Source organism: Triturus cristatus, chromosome 2_1, assembly GCF_964204655.1.
Source record: "Triturus cristatus chromosome 2_1, aTriCri1.1, whole genome shotgun sequence".
Taxonomy (NCBI): Eukaryota; Metazoa; Chordata; class Amphibia; order Caudata; family Salamandridae; genus Triturus; species Triturus cristatus.
In genome coordinates, this window is record NC_140581.1 from 1,128,816,235 (window position 1) to 1,128,838,643 (window position 22,409).

Consider the following 22,409-nt stretch of genomic DNA (forward strand, 5'->3'; position numbering starts at 1 on the left):
ACGTATGCCTGACGGGGTGCCTCCTAATTCTGAGAGGCTCCCCTGCTTGATTCTCCATTCATCAATTGTTCCTTTTTTAGCCCTCAGCGTGGCAGACCAACTGCCCTCTCCTCATTCTGCCCCCGATGACATTGTGTTGCCAAGTAGTATTGCCAGGCTTGGGCCTGGGTAGTGAGAGTGATAAACTGGGCTGGAGTAACACTTCAGAGAGCGATTGAAAGCAGGTCAAGAGACTGCGTGCCCCCCCCCCCCCAGTGCTTCGCAGAACTGGGCTGGTGCCGCCAGAAGGCCCTATGGAACCGTTTTGAGTGACCGACTATTGCTCTCACCCCGCTTCTGCTCCACATTCAGTAGGTGAACTTCCTGAGTGACTGCCAAACCCCCATTTGACGAATGCCTACTGATTAGTCCTGCTACCAACCCCACCTGCTTCCCTGGGACCCTAAGTGGGACTTCAGATTCTTGCAGCCTAGTATCCGGGAGGAGGGCTGGTTATCTTTAATCTGTGGGCGTAGGACAGTCGGGATGAGCTGGAGGGCGGATTGGGCCATGGGGTACGCAGTGTGCTATCAATCGACCTGCTGGGTACCAGCTGCACCGCATTATGGGGCTGAGTGCTTATGTGTGCAAGCACGTTCTGTACTAACCTGCCTGATATCCGTTGCCCCACGTATCAGTGCAAAGTGCGTCTGTGTGTGGGAGAGAATGTCTGTGGCCACTTGTGATTCACAACACTGGCCAGTAGTGTTGCCTTACATGTTGAATTCTTGCCAGAAGAACACAATGTTTGAGATTGGTTTTACTCATGTGGTCTTGGCCCACGGTGCTGATAAAGTGTTTAAGCTATTTTTGTGTACATATTTCTGATATCGTTGTGACCCGGGGCACACCCTCTAACTTTGTGGTATTGAATTATAAGAATTGCTAGGGTGGGCCTGGGGTTCACAATGTGTCGCACAGCATAAGAAAATAGGACCTTTCCCAAGTGTGCATATTATTGAAGTCATTTCAACACGGTTGGGCCTAGTACTATTAGTAATATTTCCAAGTGTGGTTTATGCCCCGAAATACATGTTCTTGTTGTATTGCTTATTGTGTGCGTTAAACACAAACGCTTTTTACATACATCACGTGTGAAGTCTTTTTTGTGACACTCAAGTGTATTTATCGTGAGGGAGTGCCGATTTAATACTTTACATATTGCCTCTGTGATAAACCTTACTACTCACATGCCAAGCTACCCAATGGTAAGCGCAGGTTATATAGTGTGTAATCATCTGCCACTGACAGGAGTGATAGGTTCTGCCTGGCTAGGGCATCACCACCGCCAACCAGAAAGTGCCAGTTCCAACAGTGCCTGTGACAGGAAATGTGTATAGGTTTAGGATTTCCATGGGTGCCTTACTAATAGTCTAAGCAGCAGCAGTAGCTACTTGAATGCACCTATTTTTTTTCACTTATTGGTACATAGCCAATTGCTGTCTAGGTCACCGTAATGTGTGAAACACTTTATAATGCTTAATGCATTAACGCAAGCAGAACCACAGCCTCTCCGTTTTTTGCTTCCTTGTTATTCCCCATTGCAGAAGCAAACCTGTGCTACATGGGGAGGGTAGTGGCAGGAACGAAAGCATTAAAATACAATGTTTCAAACCTCAGCGATTCAGTGGAGGTTTGTGGCTATCGCCGCCCTCGTCGCTGCAACGGAAAATCCGCCACTCAATACTTTACAACCAAATTCTCTTCAACCTGCTGGGCAACAGCATCAAATCTATCTGTCTGTGTCGCGCACAGTTCGAAATGTGATTTGGCGGAGGCTTAGCAGTGCAAATCCCCAGCCCAACGTACACCTCTCCTTCCCCAGTACTTTTCCTCCCCCACGTGACGTACCTCGGTTATCTCAGAGGCTCCTTGGACTCCTGAGGTCACTTCCGGGGTGTGGTGGGCAGCGGCAGGGCAAGCTTCCTCCTCTTCGGTATGATGGCTGGTTTATTTCATTCCCTGAAATCTGCTGGGCGACGGCGACAAATGACCTGCTTGTGGTTCCTGCTGGCCACGTCCCAAGCAGTTCCGACTTCTTCAACAGCAAATGTGATTTAGGACAGAGGAGACAGACGCCGCCAGCTCATTGTTTTAGGTCTTGCTGTTTTACCACTGTTTAACGAAAACAGCTTTGCTCTTTATGAGACTCCGCGCAGCAAATAAAATATTGTTTTATATGACGTTTCTCAGGTTCAGTAATTTTTTTTCTCATAACTGCCAGCTTAGGTTACTTTATCCCCGCAACCAACAACGTATTCACGTTTCGGCTGAGTGTAACAGAGCTGTTAATTTAATTTTTCTCCGTGTCTGCTTGCGTTTAGCCTTATTAACTGTGAGTTGAAAGATCACTGAGTCAGCACATTAATGGCTCCTTTGGAATCGCATGCAGGCATGTGCAACCATACAGCTGAAAGCTACTGAACGGAAATAAATAACTCGATCCTCGTCTTTGCTGGGTTCGTTAATAGCCACGGTACTGTAATGTTACATTTGCCTAGCGTAGTACATAGATTTAGCCCACTCCAGAAAGCTAATTGCGCAGCTTAAAGCATATAGCATTCATGAGCTCAGAATAGAATATTACCATCGTCGATTGATTTACTGACAGTTAAAACTAGAGCTTTAAGTGGGCCGGGTCCTAGTTATAACAAGCATTGGCATAGCCAATAGGTCTCGCCTTTGAAACCATATAAGTATTTAGTTATGCAGTGCAGCAACATCAACTGTTGCATGGCTAGAAACTTATAAGATCCCAAATGCGAGACCTATTGGTTATGCCAATGCTTGATTTTTTGGGCAGGAGGAGATTAAGCGATTTGCCCAAAATCACAGGATGCTTGAGCCTCCCACTAGACTCGAACCTGGTTCCCCACTTCAAAGTCGGCCGCTCTAGCCTTAAGCCATATCTCTCTCCTTTCTAGTGTTCTTTTATTTACAAGACTCTACATATTTGTAACCAAACGTTGGAGTGTGAAGGCACAGTTCTTTTCCTGTGTAGTAAATGAGTATTGACCAGGACACTCATAATGTGAGCAGTGTCCCAGTCACTGGTGTCAGTTTCTGCACCTGTTTACGTCGCACGCAGGACACAATGTGTACGTCCTTGGGGATAGGGGTGGGGTCAGCTGCTACCACTGACAGGCCCCCGGGGCGCAAGGGGTGGGGCTGCACAGCTGTTTCAGGGCTGCCACTTCCTGCTCCGAAGTCACGTGACGACGGCGGCCGCAGAGCGCGAGGATGTCTGCGGGTTGAAAATGGCGGACTTCTCCGAGCTTCGGGTGAGGGGTGTGCGCGTCTGGCGAATTTGTGGGCGCGGCTCTGGCTAGCGGGAGAGGGGCAGGTCCCGCTTCAAGGATTTTGAGGCCGTGATGAGGGTGCTGTATCTGTAAAGGGGGGGGGGGAGGGGGGAGAAGTGGAACAGGCCGTTCCTACTTGGGGGCTTAACCGTTGACCGTGATACGGGATAGTGCTGCAGTGAAATCTAAACTGGTTGTCATTGGACTGAAATAGTTTGCGAATAGCGACGTGCCCTCAGCCTGTTGTATTCCCTCAGTCGCAATCCGGTGCTTTATTATTTGTGTGTTTGGGTTTGTAAAATAAGAAGCGGGACCACGGCAAGGTTGTGGCTCGGCGATGTTCCCAGAACCGCAACTTTGGGCAGTGACATCCCTTCGACCAAATGTTTATTTATGTTTACAGTTTTGTATAGCGCGAACTCGACCTCTTGGCATCGGAGCGCTTTGCACGAGCACCGGTTACACCTCACAATGTCTTGTTTGCTTTTAGAAATCGGGATTTTATGTGAATAGCCCATAATTACAACATGTTGAGCTCACATGAAGGCTCGAACCTGATTCCCTGTGTTTGAAAGTCGGCAGCTCCGGCCGTACCACCACATCCTCTCCCAGTATTACAATGACAATCATTACGGGTAGGGCACAAATCCTAAACGAGGTGTGTGCGCGCGCGTTAGGCAGCCGCGGATGCGGTGAGGGGGGGTCGGCAGCGGCGGGGTGTGTGCGCGCGCGTGTGTCTGTGTGTGCGTCTGCGCAAGCGCGTCTCAGAAGCGCGTCCACAGACCCCGACCCCAATCGCTATCGCTGCGCGTGCCGCGGTCTGTCTCCCTTGAGAGGCATCTCGGCGACAATAGGTCTCGAGAGCGAGACCTAAAAATCAGTTGTTGAGACGTGTACCTATCGGGCTCTGTATATTTGTCCACCCCTCAGGGTGAAAAAAAAATTCTTAACGTGCGACCCTTCACTGTCTTTAATGTATCTTCTGAGAGACTCGTTTTAGTTCTGTCACAATCTCATCATTTCAGAACTGAAGCATTTTCATTATTATATACAATGAAGCCATAGTTGGTGCTTATTTATCTTATGCAACTAACAACCATTGACACAGCCAATAGTCCTGGCTTCTTGTAGGTGTAATCTTACTTGTTGCATTATATATCTGGATGCAAAGACAGAGTCAGCAAAATACCAGTCAGACGGCACACTATGCTAAGCACAGGTTTTTAGCTTACATGTTCTCAAGCCATGCCCTTAATTACATCGGCCACGTCCCTTTGAGAGGCACCCCCCCCCTCTCCGTTTTTTCCATCCCACTTAAAGCCCTGGTTAAAAACATAAACAGTACAGCAGAATTTTAAGCACCAATATTCCTGCTCATGTAGGAGTGAGTTTCTTGGACACCCCAGAAACACATCCCTGGTACCCCACTCTGTAAGCAGTTAGAGATTTACCTCATTGTGGTCAGGAGTAAGTATGACATAAGAGAGATAAAGGGGAGGGAACACCAACAATGTTGATGGGGTGTAGCTAAGTGGGTTTCTCCGAGATAAAAATAATTTTCACTTGGCAGAAACAAACAAAAATGTAAATTGATGGTAACATGCTTGAGCCTGACACTCATATGTGCAGCAGTAGAATTGCTAAATTCGCACATGTAGAAATTGTTAGGGATTTGAGTATTCCTGGAAATCCATAATGGATGCTTATTTTCCAGACCCCTGCACAAATTATTTTAGCCATCTAAACAAGTCAGAAATGTGTACCAAACATAGGAATAATCCGACAGGAGCAAAATTCGACATTTTCAGTTGCTTCTTTGTGTGTAAGGCCTGTTATCACCCCTTTTAAAATGTTTTCTCCGCTATGATAGCAGAGTGTTGCTTGGTGGAGCAGTTGTGAAACTCCTCGTTTTTGCCACCATTTTTATTTTGAATCTTAAATTTTTAATACAATTTTATCTATTTTGGGGGAATTGTAGGGAAATTAAATGTGTTTTTAGTCAACGAAGTCATGAGCACTTTACACAATCTGCAAATGGCCTCAGTTTAAAAAAATCTGCATTCTTATCTTTGAATCTTGGCATCTTTAAAAATTTGCTTCATCTATTTTGGAGGTATTGTGAGGGAAGTGAATGTGGTTTTAGTTAACCGGGGAAAAGGAAGCGTTGAAACTTTAGCTAATGAGTCCTAACCATAGAGTTGCATTGGGTGGTTGGACTACTTATTATCATAATACTTTATTTCGATCACACAGATCAACCAAGTAAAAAATATTTATGGTTTATAGAGTACTAAATAGATAAAAAGAACAGTCAAGCTGTTATCATAGGATGTAAAAAAATATTAAAACATGATACAACAATTCATGGACTAAACACATATACAATTTACAAAACATTCCACTGTATTCGTCTTGGTTATAGCTGCTCAGGAAGTGACTTACACATCCAATAGGCCCTTATAGCGCCTTATCCAGGTTCCCATTATGAATTTAGCCACCCCAAAGACACGGGGCCTAGCTGTGCTGATACTAAAAATTCTAAAAGCAACCTGGTGTTTCTTGGTTCCGAGAGTCTTACACAGTGGAACAATCCAGTTTGCTTGCAACCTACTGCACTGAGGACAAAAGAACAATAGGTGTTCCAATGATTCGGACCCCCCCCCCTTCACATGCCTGGTATTGGTCATCCCCACCCTCATTCACTGCGGACCAGTTAAAAATAAAATATTTGCCTGGAAGGATACAGTATCTCATCTGCAGATATAGTTTGCATGCAAAAGAGAGTTCGATTTCGTAAATGAATGTATCAAAGCTCATGAATGGTTTAAAATCAATAAAAGATAAAGTGAGATTACCTGTGCTACTAGTTACTATGCCCATAGCTACTGCTTCCCAATACACATTTTTGATCTTTTCTCTAGATAACTGGCACAATTGTTCCAGGAAAAGCCAATAATCATGTAGACTCCACCTCTGTAAGAGTTTTGATAACGTGGAACCAAGTGATTTTGATTACATCTGGATGGGTCAACTGATCTCTGACACCTTGGCAATAGGGTTCAAGATTGACTGAGGTCTATAAACCATACCAGAACAGTAACATTCGACTACTCATTAATTAAGCAGAGTAGCGGGAGTTAATAAAATCTTTATTAAAGTGAAATACAAATGCGCAGAATTATCAATTGCTTATATTAAAGAACCAGGATCCAAAATAAATAACAAGAAAGTCAAAAATAAGTATACCTAAATACAAGAAGTAGGAAGTTGTACAATATACTTAAGTTAATATCCTAATTCTGCACTTATGATATCACATTTTTTGTATTTTAAGAGAAAAGAAAGAAGGAGGAAGGAAGGAAACAGAAGAGGATAGAGAAGAGGAACAAAGAAAAAAAGAGGAATAAAACAAAATGTATTACATAGCTGTACATGTATCACATAATAAATCTTATATAATAACTTATTCCGTATAGTAATGTCATGTCATATAACAGCATATCTCATATAATAACAATGGCAAAATGCCTATATATGATATTAAACAAGGGGGAAAAACAGTCAAGGGGGTTGGAAAACCATTATAGAGGCCTTGGAGAGGTTAGACGTTTTGTTCAAATAACCAATAAGCGGAGACCAAAAGAAGTCTTTATTTACCATTCATAATATAGATGTCGCTGATGCTGTATCAAGCCTGTGATGGTAACAGAGAAGTTTCCTCCAACAAGTAACATTGATATTCTTGGCATTCTCCCAACTTGATGTAATGACTTGGAGAGCAATAGCAAGTGACAGATCAAGAAATGTACTTAATTTAGAGCGTACTGGCCAGGAGCCTGAGGAACTTCCCAGAAAAATATGTTTGCTATCAAAGGGGAAATTAATAGAACAAATAGTGGAAATAATTTTACAAACCTGCAACCAAAAATCAGTTTCTTGGGAGTAATTCCCAGCCCCAGGGGGCCCTCGAATATTCGGTCCACCTTGGTCCTCCTCCTCCTCCCGCTCCTAAACCAGCCATAAAACATTCGGGGGTATGGCTGAAAAAAACCTCTGACCATGGAATACTAGGCCACAAGACTGTCAGCCTCCTGTTTTGGAATCATGCGTATGTTCTGCATACTCTTCTCTTCCAGTCCTCGAAGAGGCTGGTAGTGCAGACTCAGAGCCTTTCTCGCCCAGATTTCGCCAATTTGCTCTGCCTAGGTTCTCCGAAGGCAGTGACTTGTAAACTCCAGGTCGTGCAAAATGCAGCCGCAAGACTGCTCTTGGATATTCATAGGTATGATTCAACTAGTCAGGGTTTGATTGACCTCCACTGGCTGCCCATTGCTCAAAGGATTGAGTTTAAATCTCTGTGCACAGAGCCTTTTATGCGTGCAGTCCACCAATCTCTCGCCATCTTGCCAACTGATCACCCCTTTTCCCCTAATAGGATTCTTAGATCCTCCAATTAATTTTTAGTAACCTTCTCCACTGTCAGAAACGCTCAAAGTGGAGGGCGGTCTTTTGGCTTTAACGCGGCCAACTGTGGAATGCTCTCCCTCTGGCCATTCGCTCTATGAACAGTAAGCAGAGCTTCCGAAAATCCCTTAGGACATGGCTTTTTAGGAATTGATTCTTAGGTAACTGTTCTGGGCTTGCTGTAGTGGTACTTCCATCTGCCAGCGCTGGGATGCCTTCGCGTTGCCATGTGCTTTATTAATCCCATAGCATAGTAAAGCGAATTTGGAACATAAATTGTAATATAGCTCTTTATGTGAGTGACACCTCAACATGTTGCCCAAAGCAAAGACAACAGTACATTTTAAATGTAGGAGTAAGATTCACTTATTGCCAATTGGATCAGTCCAAAGAATCCATTGTATGTTGCCCACTCCCTCCTTTTACTCGAACAATAGGGGTAGATAAGGAAGTGGTCTCAGCCTCTCCACTCGTATATTAGTCATGTATTTTTGGTAGTAGGTCACAGACATAATTTTCCTTCTCGAAACAACCCCTCCAATATTTCAGCTCCTTCTCTGCAGTAGGAGTTGTATGTTTAGTGTACATGAAGTACAAAGCGTGGCCTTTGATGTGTTACTCATGTAAACCGCCTCCATACCTTCTCACCTCCATACACTACTGCCCCATATTGACATCAAAACATTGCCCTTATTTTTCTTAAACTGAGATTATCTAATTCTATTCTAAACTTACGTTTCTTCCACTGGGAGTTGAAATGTACATGCCTACAAACCTTCTCTTTAACGATATATCCTTTTCTTTTTGGAACGTTGTGTTCCTTCAAGGAGCTTAAGAAGTCTACAAATTCAATAATGAGTAGTTGATTTTGAAGAAGAGTGACCCCATGCTCACAATTTAACACATATGCTGATGGATTGTGTTTCAGCTGCAAGTTCCGATACTGGATAATTTTCATTCTCTTTCTTTCTGCCATCAAGATCAAAATTCATAGCCACAAAGCAGCTCGTATCTCCCACCTTTCCCCTAAATTGTGTATTTCTGCAGTTCTCTACACTCTCTTCATCTCTGTTCACTCTCTATAAAGACTGCTTGGCCAATGCCACAGAGTTAAATGTATCACAAAAAAGGACAGAAGAGCTCTGGGATAGCACGGTGAAGGGCAGAAGGGCACAGAGACGAAAGAACCTGACGGGTAGATGGATGGGGAAAACACAGCTTCAAATGAGCTAGACGCATCAGGAAACGCATTAGCTTTGCTTGAATCATAGGAAAGTGAACATTCATTGAATTTGTATGGCTTTGCAGACCAGGCCATTAAGTGGTTGTTGTGATGACTGTGTGCAGTGAGAGATGGGCTCTCCCTGTCATCTACAAGTAAGGAAGCATGAATGACTGATGGATCAATTTCTCTGTTCCTTGCTGCTTGTCCCCCCCACTCCTCTCAACCCTGACACACATTGCGCAAATATTAATGTATATGGATGTACCTAAAGTGCAATGCTGCAATGTTATTTATATTAATGGTAAGAGAAACTTGAATATACAAATTTACCACAAAATTGAACACTGAAGAACTGTGTTTGTCGGGTGGAAATGAATTTAGGGTGGGAAACTGTATTGTCCAATCGAAAAATATTTTCCTTGGGAGGAAAAGAAATAAAGCGAAATGCGCAAATTCACATTTATTCTTTGCTGACACAAAAGTATTATCTACCTAGTGCAAAATGCCCCTAAGCGCATTATGGCCAGTAAGAGTATTCCTGGAAATCTGATACTGTCTCAGATATCTAAGAATAATTCTAGGAATGTTTGTAAATCTCTGGAAAGCTAGAAACCTACTCCAAATGTGGGCAACATCCCATCAAAGCAAATATCTGACTTTGTAATCTTGGATTTGGGAATCAAGCCATTGTTTTGAATGGGTATCGTTGTGCTATATTATGTTTCTGTTACTGATCAATTATGTAAGACTGAACTCATGTATCACTAATGAAGATATGGCAGTTGTAATGCCATTTTGTAATTGCATTTTATGTAGCACATAAGTCATTTAGAAGATGCACTTACTTTTCCCGGTTTATGAATGGAGATAAGCTTGAAGTTGTGAAATGATAACAATATGTGTTGCCAATAAAATTACTCTTACTTTAAAAAGTACACATTTATATTAACAGTTTTGACAGTGTGATGCCTATGAGATTTTATATTTGTCCTGTCCTGTGTTTGTGTCTTCTAGCTGCCCTCGGCAGACTCCTATACAAGTATTATGTAATCTGTTGGGTGTGACTGGGTGTGGTTAATAAAGTTTGTGACGCAGTAAAATGTAGATAACTGTTGCATGCTGATGAATAAAGATGTGCAAACCACAGCTCTGTGTGTGGCTTGGTCTTTTACATGCTCCCGGGCTGGGGAGGACGCTACAGCTGGCGACGAGATAGGAAATACGTCCCCCCAAGGATAAAAGACTGCTCTCCCTGAGAGCTTGCCGTGGTCCAGCAAACTGCCTGTGCGTGTCACGTGTGCCTCAAGAAGCGGTCTACAGTTGGCCCATGTGGAGTCAAAGGGCAACTCCAGTTTTTGAACGGCCTTCGAAGAAGGTGAAGGCCCTACGGAGGAGCACAAAATGTACTAGTAAGGTTGAATGAAGAAATACTGTGCCACAGCATAACAGAGCCGGCACCGATACGAAGCAGAAATGCTAAAGATAGTTCTAACTAGGTACGAAGAAACACTAAAGGCAGCAACAGCCAAGTACAATGCATAAAGTCGAGAGCGGTGATGACCACTTGTAAGTAGTGAAACCATAAATCACCGTGAAGAAGGAAGATGGCGCCCGCCGACCTCAGTTCAAGTTTGACAACCCACGTACTAATGAGCTGGCTGATGCTTACAGAGGTGCCACCTGGCCAAGAGACACTGAAGGTAAAATGGTGTCTGAACAGTATATACTTTCAATGTCAGTAGGAAACAGCACAAAATATGATGCTCCTGTGTTCCTGAAACCACCACCTCCATTTAACACCGCCAAAAAGCAGAATACCGGTGCCAGATGGACTGCCTGAATTGAATCCAGGCAGTCCATCTGGCACTAATATTCAGCTTTTTGTGTTTCAGGTCAATGACTTCATAGATGCTAAAGAAGAAGCAGATGACAAAAAGATAATCTAATACCTAAAGACCCTTGCAGGTGAAGGAGTAAAAGAAGTGATGATGAAGATATCACAAGCTGATGAAGTATTATACCGTCAGGTCAAGAAGACATAGGAGGCCAAGTTCAATCCAATGCCAGATGTCGACTATGAAAGGTTCACTGTCAACCTAGCCAGACCGCAACCTGGTAAAACAATGGATGAGTTTGTTGAGAGACTTGACACACTCATAAAGCACTGCAAGTTCAATTAATTCAATGATGAAGAAGCCATGCATCTTTGAGTCATTGATGGTTGCCTCACCAATTCATTCTGACGACGCATGCTGGCAGAAACGCTCAGTTTGGAGAAAGTTCTCATGGCCTCCAGAGCGGAGGAACGTGCTGATTGACAAGCTGATGAATTGTAAGCTGGAACAACCCAAAATGAATCAGCATTGAGTATGTAAAGTAAGCAGAAACACATGGCAGAGACCCACAGAGTGATGTCTCAGAAGAAAACCAAAATTGTGTTTCTGCTGGATTCTCCTTTACTCATAAAGGTAAATGTCCTGCCATCGGACAAATATACAAAGGATGTAGGAAGGACAACTATTTAATTATGGTTAGCAAAGCAAAAGAGAAACTAAGTGCATCACGAAGAGACAAGAAGATGAACGCCAGAAAGTTCCACAAGCACTCTAGCCTCTCCCACAAGGCCAAACAACAACATCGACTAAGGCAAGTGGAAACAAAACAAGCTGATAGTTATCAAATTCACCTTCCAAAGGCTTTCTTAATGTCTTAATCGAGTAACAGTGAAAACGATGGATGTGCGACGGTGATGTCACTCACAGACCAACGTATGCATGTAGGATTGTCCGCTTGCAAAGAAGAGCATAAATCTAAAAGAATCATCACACGAGGCAACAATGTTGTTTGGACATTGTCCTAAAATCAGGCTCAAGGTTAAAGGTTGCCATACAACTTTTATTATAGATAGTGGTGCATCGATATACATGCTGGCAGAAAAGTACAAAGAACTGTCCCCTGTACCATTTCTCACAATGTCGATAAAAAAGGTGTACACCTGGACAGCTTCTGTGCCCTTGCAGAGTAAAGTATTCTTAGTAGCAATCATGAGGGACAAGAAAACAACAGTCCAAGAGCTTTCGATACTGCTGTTGATATGGAACTGATCTCTATTGACTGCAACTTAAAGGCCCATTCTGAAATAGTGAGTCATTTCCTGACATTGTTTCATGGACTTTGGAAACTTAAGACAATGAAGGTGCAGCTTCACATAAATGAAGACATTTGCCCAGTTGCACAGCAACATAATCGAATTGCTTTTCACTCACAGAATGCTGTTGAGAAAGAACTAGAAACACTGTTACAGCATGACATAATCGAGCGCTCTACTGGTCTGACACTGTGGATTTCACCCATTGTGGTGGTGACAAAAAAAGGACAGTGGAGGTTCAGTGCGCATTTGTGTTGATATGCGACAGGCCAACAGAGCAATCGAAAGAGAAAGACATCCAGGTCAGCTCATAGCAGACATGATCACGCAAATGAATGGTGCCAACGTTTTTTCCTGCCTTGATCTGAACTAGGGCTACCATCAACTTGAACTGGAAGAAAACTGCAGGTGCATTACTACTTTTTCAACTCATGCTGGTTTGTTTAGATATAAAAGACTCCGATTTGGAGTATCGTCAGCTGCAGAAATCTTTCAAGATGTCATTTATCAAATAATTCAGCCTGTCACACATGCTTTTAACTACAGTGATGATATACTGGTATTTGGGGCTACATGAAAGGAACATGAACATGATAAAGCACTAACACAAGTATGCCATCTGCTAGCTGATGCAGGTCTCACACTAAATGCAGAGAAGTGTGGGTTTCATAAAAACAGACTCAAATTTTTGGGCATATTTTCTCTGAAAAGGGAATGACTCCTGACCTTGCCCCGAAAAGGTTCCAGCATTGCTGTCTACTTGCCCTCTAGATGTGACCATGCTGGGATCCTTCTTAGGCATGACTAGCTACTGCTGTAGGTACATTTTGATTTTGCCTCTGTGAGTGCCCCTTCAAGTGAACTAACAAAGCAAGATGTTCTATTTGAATGGTCATCTGAATGTGACTGAAGTTATAAGAAAATAAAACACACCATTAAAAATGCAACTGAAAAAGCTTACTTTGACCCAAACTTGCATGCAGAGATTGTGGTGGATGCAAGCCCAGTGGGGTTGAGTGTGATCCTTTCGCCACACAATGGATAGGCCAATGCTCAGCGACATATTGTGGCCTGTGCTAGCCAGAGCCTAGCTCAGACTGACCTTGCCTATTCTCAACCGGAGAAATAAAGCTTAGCTGTAGTGTGGGCGTGTGAACACTTCCCTGTGTTTCTGTACGGAAAGCATTTCACCCTTGTCACAGATCATCAAGCGTAACTCACCCTCTTCAGTTATCTGAATGCCAAGATGCCCCCTCGCATCGAGAGGTGGGGGTTGCATCTGGAGGAGTATTATTACACTATCGTGCACAAACCGGGGAAGGCTCAAAGCCCCGCAGACTGCTTTTGACACGTGCCTTTACAGCATCATTGTACAATGTCCAAAGTGACTGAGACCTACATCAATTTCCTAGTAATGTCAAGTGTACCTGCAGCTCTTTCTTTTGAAGAGATTCTGACAGCTATAGATACTGACAAACACATGCTTAAGTTCAAAGAAATCATTATAACGCAATCATGGAGGAAACATACTTGACCTCTTACAGATGATGTTGAGTACCAGAAATTAAAAAATGTTTGGATTTTTTTTTCTGTTACACAAGATGGTGTCATACTAAGAAGAGCAAGAATAGTTATCCCTGACAGCCTGAGGCAACAAGTAATTGAACTGGAACGTGAAGGACATTGTGACATTGCCGCAACTAAAAGAGCCCTCAGGGTTCGAGAGGGGTTCCCTAGCCTTAATGAACAAGTTGAAAGGAGCTTAAAGCTTGTCATATTTGCAACTGTTTGTCTCCCAAAACCACTCAGCACCCGCTGAGCATGTCTGATCTTCCTAAGCAAGCTTGCAAGAGGATCGCAGTTGACTCCATCGGACCCCTCAATAAAGGAAATCATCTCATGGTAGTTGTTGAGTACTCACATTTTCCTCTAGTGGAAGACTTATCATCAACTAGATGTGACAGAGTCATCGAGAGACTGGATGACATTTTCACAACATGGGGTGTGCCCACCATTCTCAAATATGACCATGGCCCCCCTTCAATAGAAGAGAGTTCAAAGACTTTCTTAATCGCTGAAACATCAGATAAGTACACCGCTATGGCTAGCAAATGGCATTGTTGAACGATTTATGAGTACTTTGAAAAGGGTGGTTCAGCGTGTTGTGCTGGAAGGCATCAACCTCAATTCAGCTTTACGTTTAGCCTTCCGTGCCTACTGTTCCACTTCTCATTCCACAACAGGAGAACGTCCTGCCACCTTGCTGTTTGGGAGAGCTTTTGGAATGAAGATACCACAATGGCCCACTAGTCGGTTAATAGACCCTGACGAGATTTGTGTCACTGACACCTCTTGCAAATGCAGAATGAAGGCTTATGCCGATAAGTCCCGATGTGCTCTCGGCACGGCCTTCTAGAAAGGAGACTAACTTCTTGTCAAGCAAAAGCAGACACGCAAGACTGAAGCTCTGTTTGATGTTGAACCTCTAAGAGTTGTTATGATCAAAAGACATAAGGTAACTGCCCAATGTCCTGGAAAATCCATGACCAGAGACTTATCACACTTTAAGCATTTGCCTTGATCTGCATAAGCTCCAGACCTCATGTGTGAGGCAAGTCCATCTGAGTGACCAAGTCAAGCATCCGACTCTGCTTCAGAGATGCCTGATGAAAGCGCAACTCCCCTTTTCGTACAACTCAATCTGGAAGACTGCTGCAAATACCTTGACGACTCATCGAGGAGTTATTATGTGTATATATTTTGTTAGTACGTTTTATTTACCAAAGGGAGAAATGTTGTGTTTGTGTGAATGAGGCCTCTAGTTGTCATTGGCAGACTCCTTACAAGTATTTCATAATCTGGTGGGTGTGACTGGGTGTGGTTAATAAAGTTTGTGGCACAGTACGTTTATTTATTTTATTTATTTATAGAATTTATAAAGCGCATGCCTGCCCAAGGGCTTCTCAGCGCTAAAGAGAGAAGGCACTATGTGAAGGAGGGACCTTTAAGGAAATAGCCACGTCTTAAGTTGTTTTCTTAAACTTCTTTCTTCTCTAGTCATTCTCAGTTCCTTGGTCATGAAATTCCAGAGTTTTGGAGCAAGGTATGAAAGGATCCCTCCCCATCTAGCTCTCTGTATCCTTGGGATGTTCATGAGGTAGTCTGATGAGGACCTGAGAGATCTATTGGGGACATAGGGGTTGATCATGGTTTTTAACAGGGCTGGACATCTATCACACATGTTTCTGTGAGCTAGACATAGAGTTTGAACCTGACCCTGGATTGGATAGGGAGCCAGTGCAAGGTTTTTAATGAGGATCTGACTGACTCCTGTCTAGATATCTTCAGGAGCATCCTCGCCGTGGTGTTCGGAGCTACTTGCAGACTGTCGACTACATATTTGGGTGAACCCAGATACAGGGAATTACCGTAGTCCTGTCTTGAGGTCACTAGGCCCTGGACCACTGTTCTCCTTGCCTGTTCTGGGATGAGGCTCATGATCTTACGGATCACACGCAAAATGCCAAAACAGACTGCAGAAAGTTTTGTGGCTTGAGTTTCCATCAAGAGTTTGTGGTCTAGCCACATCCCCAGGTTTTTATGGAAGGCTTTGGAATGGGGGGGCACCCCACTCCTCTGACCAACTGATCCTAGACCGTGGACCTGGGCTGTTGCCCAAGAACATCAGATCTCTTTTATTGCCATTCAGTTTTAGATTGGAGTTGGCCATCCAGTTGGCCTTTTTTTCCAGGCATGGGACCAGCTGAAGATGATCAGAGTTCATATCCTCCGACACTGAGACTACCAATTGTGTATCATTGGCATAAGACACGATGGTAAGTCCGAACTCCTGAATAATTTGTGCTAAAGAAGTTAGGTAGACATTAAACAGGGTCGGGCTGAGGGCCGAGCCTTGAGGTACTCCATGGGGCGCCAAGAAGGTATCAGAAAGATTAGCCAATTCCATGCATTGGAATGACCTTTTGCTTAGGAAAGAGGTAAGCCATTTTTTGGCTTGGCCCTGGATCCCGATGTCGCCTAGTCTCTGTATCAGGATACTGTGGTCCACAGTATCAAAGGCCGCACTTAGGTCTAGTAGGGGTATGGCGGTGGAGCCCCCTTGGTCTAGTATCATTTTTAGATTGACGTTCTGTTGCATGCTGAAGGATAAAAATGTGCAAACAATAATAATAGTGGCATTTATACAGCGCAACAGCTACCACCACGGACATGTCCCGGCGCTGTGGCGGAAATCAGGTAGGGTAACTGGCCAGGTGCTAATCCTGGCTAAAGAGCCAGGTCTTCAGGATCTGCCTGAACTCCCGTTCCGTATCCACCAAATGCATATGTGCTGGCAAGGCGTTCCATAACTTAGCTGTCTTCACAGTGAAGGATCTGCCTCCCACTTGAGACTTAGCAAAACGGGGTACACAAAGCAGGTGCTGGGAGTTGGATCTTAGAGTGCGTTTAGGTTGGTATGGGCGCAGCCTCTGACTGAGATACCTAAGCCCATTTTTATGTAGGGCACGATGGGCTAGGGTTATGAACTTGAACTCAATCCTTTTTGAAACTGGGAGCCAGTGCAGTTGCCTAATATATGGAGAGATATGGTGCCGGAATGGTACCCGGCGTATAAGTCTTGCTGCCGCATTTTGTATCATCTGAAGTCTATGGATTAGATATAAAGGAAGGCCAAGGTACAGACTGTTTCCGTAGTCTAGTTGAGATGTCACTGTAGTATCTGCGACTTTCTTCAGGTAGAAGGTGCAGGAAGTTCTTACAGCTATTTAGTTTCCCGAAGCAGGACGACGTGATGTGCTGGACTTGAATTATGAAGGAAAGATCCGAGTCCCACTTAATGCCCAAATTCCTAGCGGAATTTGCTGGGATTGGGGGGAGAGCCCAGTTCTGCTGGCCACCAAAGTCCAGCAGGCGGTGTAGAGATCTGGCCAAAAAATAGGACCTCGGTCTTATCCGCATTCAGTTTGAGTTTGTTCAGGTTCAACCAGCATGCGATGTCCTTTAAACACCCTGATAATCTGGCAAACAAATCTTCAGAGTGATCTTCGAATGAAAACACCAGCTGGGTGTCATATGCATAAGAGACTGCTTTCACTTCCCAGGAATTAATAATAGTAAAGAGGGGCGCCAGGTAAATGTTAAAAAGTAAAGGGCATATGGACGAGCCTTGTGGCATGCCGCATCATAATGGTTTAGGGTCCGATTGATGCGGTTGGTGAAAGACTCTTTGTGATCGATCTGTAAGGTAAGACCTAATCCAAGCAAGAGCTGTTTTCTGTATCCCTACCTGCTGAAGTCTTTCCAGAACAATGTGGTGTGCGACCGTGTCGAAGGCCACCAACAGATCTAAGAGGATCAGCATCTACCGACATTCTCACTGACTCCACTACCTCCACTAGAGCTGTCTTAGTGCTGTAGCCTGACCGAAAGCTGGACTAGGTATCCTGTAGGATGTCATGATCATTTATAAAATTGGCCTGTTGCCGTTGGACCAATTTCTCTAACATTTTAGCGGATGCAGGTAACAGTGAGATAGGGCGGTAATTACCCAGCTCCTTGGGATCTGCATTCAGTTTTTTCAGCAATGGGAGCAAAAAAGCATGCTTCCAAATATCAGGGAAGATGCCAGAGGAAAGTGAAGTATTCCAGATCATGTTTAAGGCTGGATTGATCCAGAGAGCCAAGGATCTAAATAGCTTGGGTGGGCAGGGGTTTGACGGGGAACCTGACTTCCATTTTAAGATTTCAGCTAAGGATTCCTGAAGGGATATAGGGCAGAACTCAGAGAAAGTTCCACCAGATTTGATATTGTCCTTTAGCTAAGGTGACACCGTATGCTCTCCATCCTTGAAGCAAGCATAGTCTTTCTGGATTTTCTCATCGAAGAAATTATAGAGGTCAGTACATAGGGACGTTGAGGACGGAATCTTTCCCTCAAGAGCTGATGGACTGGTAAAGGATCTTACGATCTTAAAGATGTCTTTACTTGTAATCTCCACACTTTCAATGCGCAGGATGAAGAGTTCTCTTCTAGCTGCTCTCATAATTTTTCGGAGTTTTTTTAAGGCTTCCTTATTTACTATCTTGTCCTCCAAGGAGTAATCTTTCCTCCACAGCCATTCAAGTCTTTTACACCTACACTTTTCATTTCTTAGTGCCGTCGAGAACCAAGAGGCTGATGGCGACTCCATCTTGGTCCTCACCGCTCACAGAGGAAACACTGAATCAAAGGCAGAGGTAATCCTTGAATTGAACGCAGCCACGTCCTCATTCAGATTACCCAAACTCTGTGGACCTTTTTCTAAGACTACGGGGCCCAAGCTATCAGTTATAGCCTTTTTAAAATTTCTTCTCAGCACCGTCTGCATGTTTCCCTCATGCTGTAGGTTTCCCAAGCTGAATAAGAAAGAGACCATATAGTGGTCCATCCATACCAGACATTGAGGGGCCTCAACTCTCATAGTCGGGATGCTAGAGAAGATAAGGTCCAGGATATGTCTAGCTCTGTGTGTGGGGGCATTTACATGTTGAGTGAGGTTAGCTCCACTAAGTGACCTTATTAGCTGAGAGGCCTGAGGGCAAGAGGGATCATCCACATGGAGAATAAAATCACCAAGGACTATGAAATTGGTGTACTGTAATGATTTCTGAGCAATCAGGTTACATAATTCCAAGGTATGCCCATTTGCACAATCAGGCGGTCGATAAATTAACAGGCCGGCAAAGCAAAGGGTGGGGGTCGGCTTTATATAGAAATTTAGGCCTTCAATATTTCCTAGAATAATCGGTTCAGAAGAAGAAATGTCCCAGGTTTCTTTTGCAACAATAGCAACCCCACCACCTCTTCTGTCACCCCTCCTATTAGCGCAAACAATACGGAAGCCGGGAGGGTTAGCAAGGGTCAAGGCGAATAGGGAATCCTCCTTTAACCACATCTTAGTTAGGAACATCACCTCCCAGGTGTTATCTATTCGAGATAACCAAATATCGTCCGCATGCTTGGGGAGTGATCTACAGTTGATCAAACCAGCTTTAACCTCACCACATTGCGATCCTCGAGCCCTAGAGCTCTATGGGTGGTGTGGTCTTTTACATGCTTCTTGGCTGAGGAGCACACTACAATATTAACTTCCAAAGCTGACTTTGCAACCTTCAATATTGACCATATGATGGTCCTCAGAGTCCCATAGTGAGTATTAAGGTAAATTGAAAAAAAACATTTTGCCTACTGGCATTTACCATAGAATCTAGCATTGTATTACTAAGTCCCTAGTTTCTCAGTGGAACTTCAGGGTCCCACTCATAAATCTTAATAACATGCTTCTGTTACCAGTATCCCGGGTATCAGTACCTATGGAGAACAGTGTTGCTAGGGAATAATCTGGGGTACTCATTATGAGGCCCTTAGAGTATGCAAACACTGGGCAGATTCCTCCAATGAAGTGCAGACATCTATTTTGAGGGGCAACAAAGCATATTTCAGACTGCACAGAAGTGGCTCAGAATTGTTCATACATTGTCTTCTCGTGCTCAGTGGGTGATTGTTTTGTGGTAATCAATTAGCAATCTTACTTTTATTGACTTTACTTTAAGCAGTCCAACCCTTGAATGATAAGTTTTTAATTCTAGGATTATATGTGCAGCAGATTTGTTGACTTCTACGTACGAAAAATACTATCCTTCTTTTGGAAATGGAAGCCATTGCGGTTCCTGGTGGCAAGAGCAGATGGGTTTGTGCACTTTTGGGCTATCAAATTAATGACTCGATAACAAATGCTTTATTAGCGTGTGTGGTTTGCAATTTCTAGGTTTGTGACTAAGCACAACATTTTGCAAAAAAACATGGCAGATAAATTAGCAATGTAATCCTGTGAATTTTGTGTGCAAAATTGATCGGTGATGTCATCCTGTTTTTTTATTTGTTGTATTTCTGTGGTCATGTTTACCTTCATTTCATTTTTCGTTTTCAGTTGACTTGTGGTCAGTGGGGTGCATCATGGGAGAAATGATTAAAGGTGCTGTGTTGTTTCCTGGTACTGATCGTATCCTTCTTAGCAACCATTGGCCAACTGTTGCGTGCCATTTTCATTTGATTACAAAACAATGCACCCCTTTATCATCTTGCAGACAAGCTCAAGCTTTCTGCTTACAAGTCCATATAAAGCTGTTTCTTGGGTAAACCCGAGTTAAGAAGTGACTGAAGACATTTGTAGCAAAACAGTAAATATTTCATAATTATATATTAATAATAAGTGTTATAGGTTGTTAAATTTTTTTTATAAATATGTAATATTTTGATATATTTTAAACATTCATTTATATTTATTTCGATTTTTAACTATTTTTATTTAATTCATTTAATGTAACATTATTTCCTGTGGGGTTTTATTTTAAGTCCTTACTTCCATTATTTTCTTAGTTTCATTTATATTTATTGGTCTTTTCATGGTATCCAACAGCAAAGCAACATTTTTGGACAGAACTGAACAGGCCAAAACTAGCCCCCCCTACCATCCATCCCGTCTACACCACACCAGATCTGGGAAAAGGTTAATGCCTCTTAACAGAGCTTCATTTGGAGATCATCCACAACGCCTGCTTTGCTGTGAAGAGCAGGCCCGTAGACATCTTGGGCATGTCAGGTCTCTTTTATCTTGGTTGAGGTATTCCAGGATGGGGTCCCACATACTGGCAAATTTGTCTGATGCATCCTGGAGGTCATGTGGTATATTTTCATATGTCATAAGGAGCTAAATGTTCTGTAGCCACTTTGTGGTATTCAGAATAATGTATTCCCCACAAACTCAGTATAGTCTGTTTGGCAGCTAGCAGGAGGTGAGAGATTATCTTCCCATTACGTGAATGAAGAGGACACGTCTGCGCCTGAGGAAGGCCAGGAGGATTGATGTCAGGTCATTAGTAAGGGCCAACCCTTCTATTTCTGCTATGGTTGCCAGGACCACCTCCCAGTACCCCCAAGGTTTGGGCCAGACCACACGATGTGGAAGATGATTCCCATCCCTCTCCATCCTCTCCAACAGTCCTTAGATTTGCTACTGTCCATGATATGGAGTTGCACTGGTGTGTAGTGCCATCTATATAATATATTATAGAGTACCTCAGCGTTCAGGTTGTTTGCCAAAGTTTGTTGTGCATGTGTGAAAGCCCCCTCCATTGATTGTCATACAATGCCAATCACCGATCTTCCTCCCACCCTTCCTGTAGGGGGAGGGGGTTTGTTTGAGTAGCATGAAGAAGCATGGTATCATATATTTGGGAGATTAAGGCCCAGATGTACGACCATTCCATTTTGCCAGTGGCAAATTCCGATGTTTTGCGACTCGCAATTTGCGATTCGCAAAAAGGAATGTACAACTTTGTCTGAGACACTGTTTGCGATTCTCAAATGGGTCTCAAGGGACCTGCATCATTAATATTCATGAGGCAGGGTGCATTTTGTGACCCATTGGGAATGGCCTGCAAACACAGGGATGGTGGCCTTCTGGGGACAGCATACCCCCATGTCTGTGTTTGATTTTTCAATAAAGCAACTTTTTTTCCGCAAATGCAGCCCGTTTTCATTAAAGGAAAACGGGAGGAATTTTTAAAAAAGGAGTGGTTTTCTTTTAATTTTTTAAGGGCAGGCAGTGGTCAGTGGGACCACTGCCTCCTCTTAAAAAATATTTTTGCAGCCATTCACAAAGGGGAAGGGGTCCTCTCGGGACCCCTTCCTGTTTGCGAAGTGGCCCATTCACAAAGGGGAAGGGGTCCTCTGGGGACCCCTTCTGGTTTGTGAAGTGGCTTACCACCTACTTGAAGTAGGCAGTAAACTGCAAGTGTTTTGCGACTGCAAATGTGGTCACAAAACAATGGTACATACCATTCTGACTCGCTATTAGGAAGGGACGCCCTTAGCATGCCCCTTCCTAATAGCGACTCGCAGACACTATTTTGCGAGTCATCGACTCACAAAATAGCATTTGTACATACTACCACCCTATTTTGCAGTCTTACATTTGGGTGAGGACTTGCAAAAACATCTCAAATTACATGAGTGATCTTGTTACTACTGATCGCACAGTGGGGTCAAGTACTCAGTGCTTTATCTGTAGATAGTGGAACTGTTTGTGCTCTGGGATATTGTAAGTCTGTTTGATGTCTTCTATGGGGCAGATGCAGCCCTTATGCAATAGGTCTTTCAGGCAGTAACAGA

General features: G+C 43.5%; 1 protein-coding gene across 5 annotated transcripts in view; it reads left to right on the forward strand.

Annotated features, from left to right (window-relative positions):
* MAPK10 (mitogen-activated protein kinase 10) overlaps positions 1 to 22,409 on the forward strand; it is a 948,252-nt gene that overhangs the window by 744,560 nt on the left and 181,283 nt on the right. Inside the window, exon 9 of one of the 5 annotated variants that reach the window (XM_085636555.1) lies at positions 20,167 to 20,238. The exons of the other annotated variants lie outside the window; for them this stretch is intronic. Within the exon in view, the coding sequence (XP_085492681.1) occupies positions 20,167 to 20,238 (72 nt within the window). The remainder of the gene's footprint in view (positions 1 to 20,166; positions 20,239 to 22,409) is intronic. 5 annotated transcript variants of the gene reach the window in all.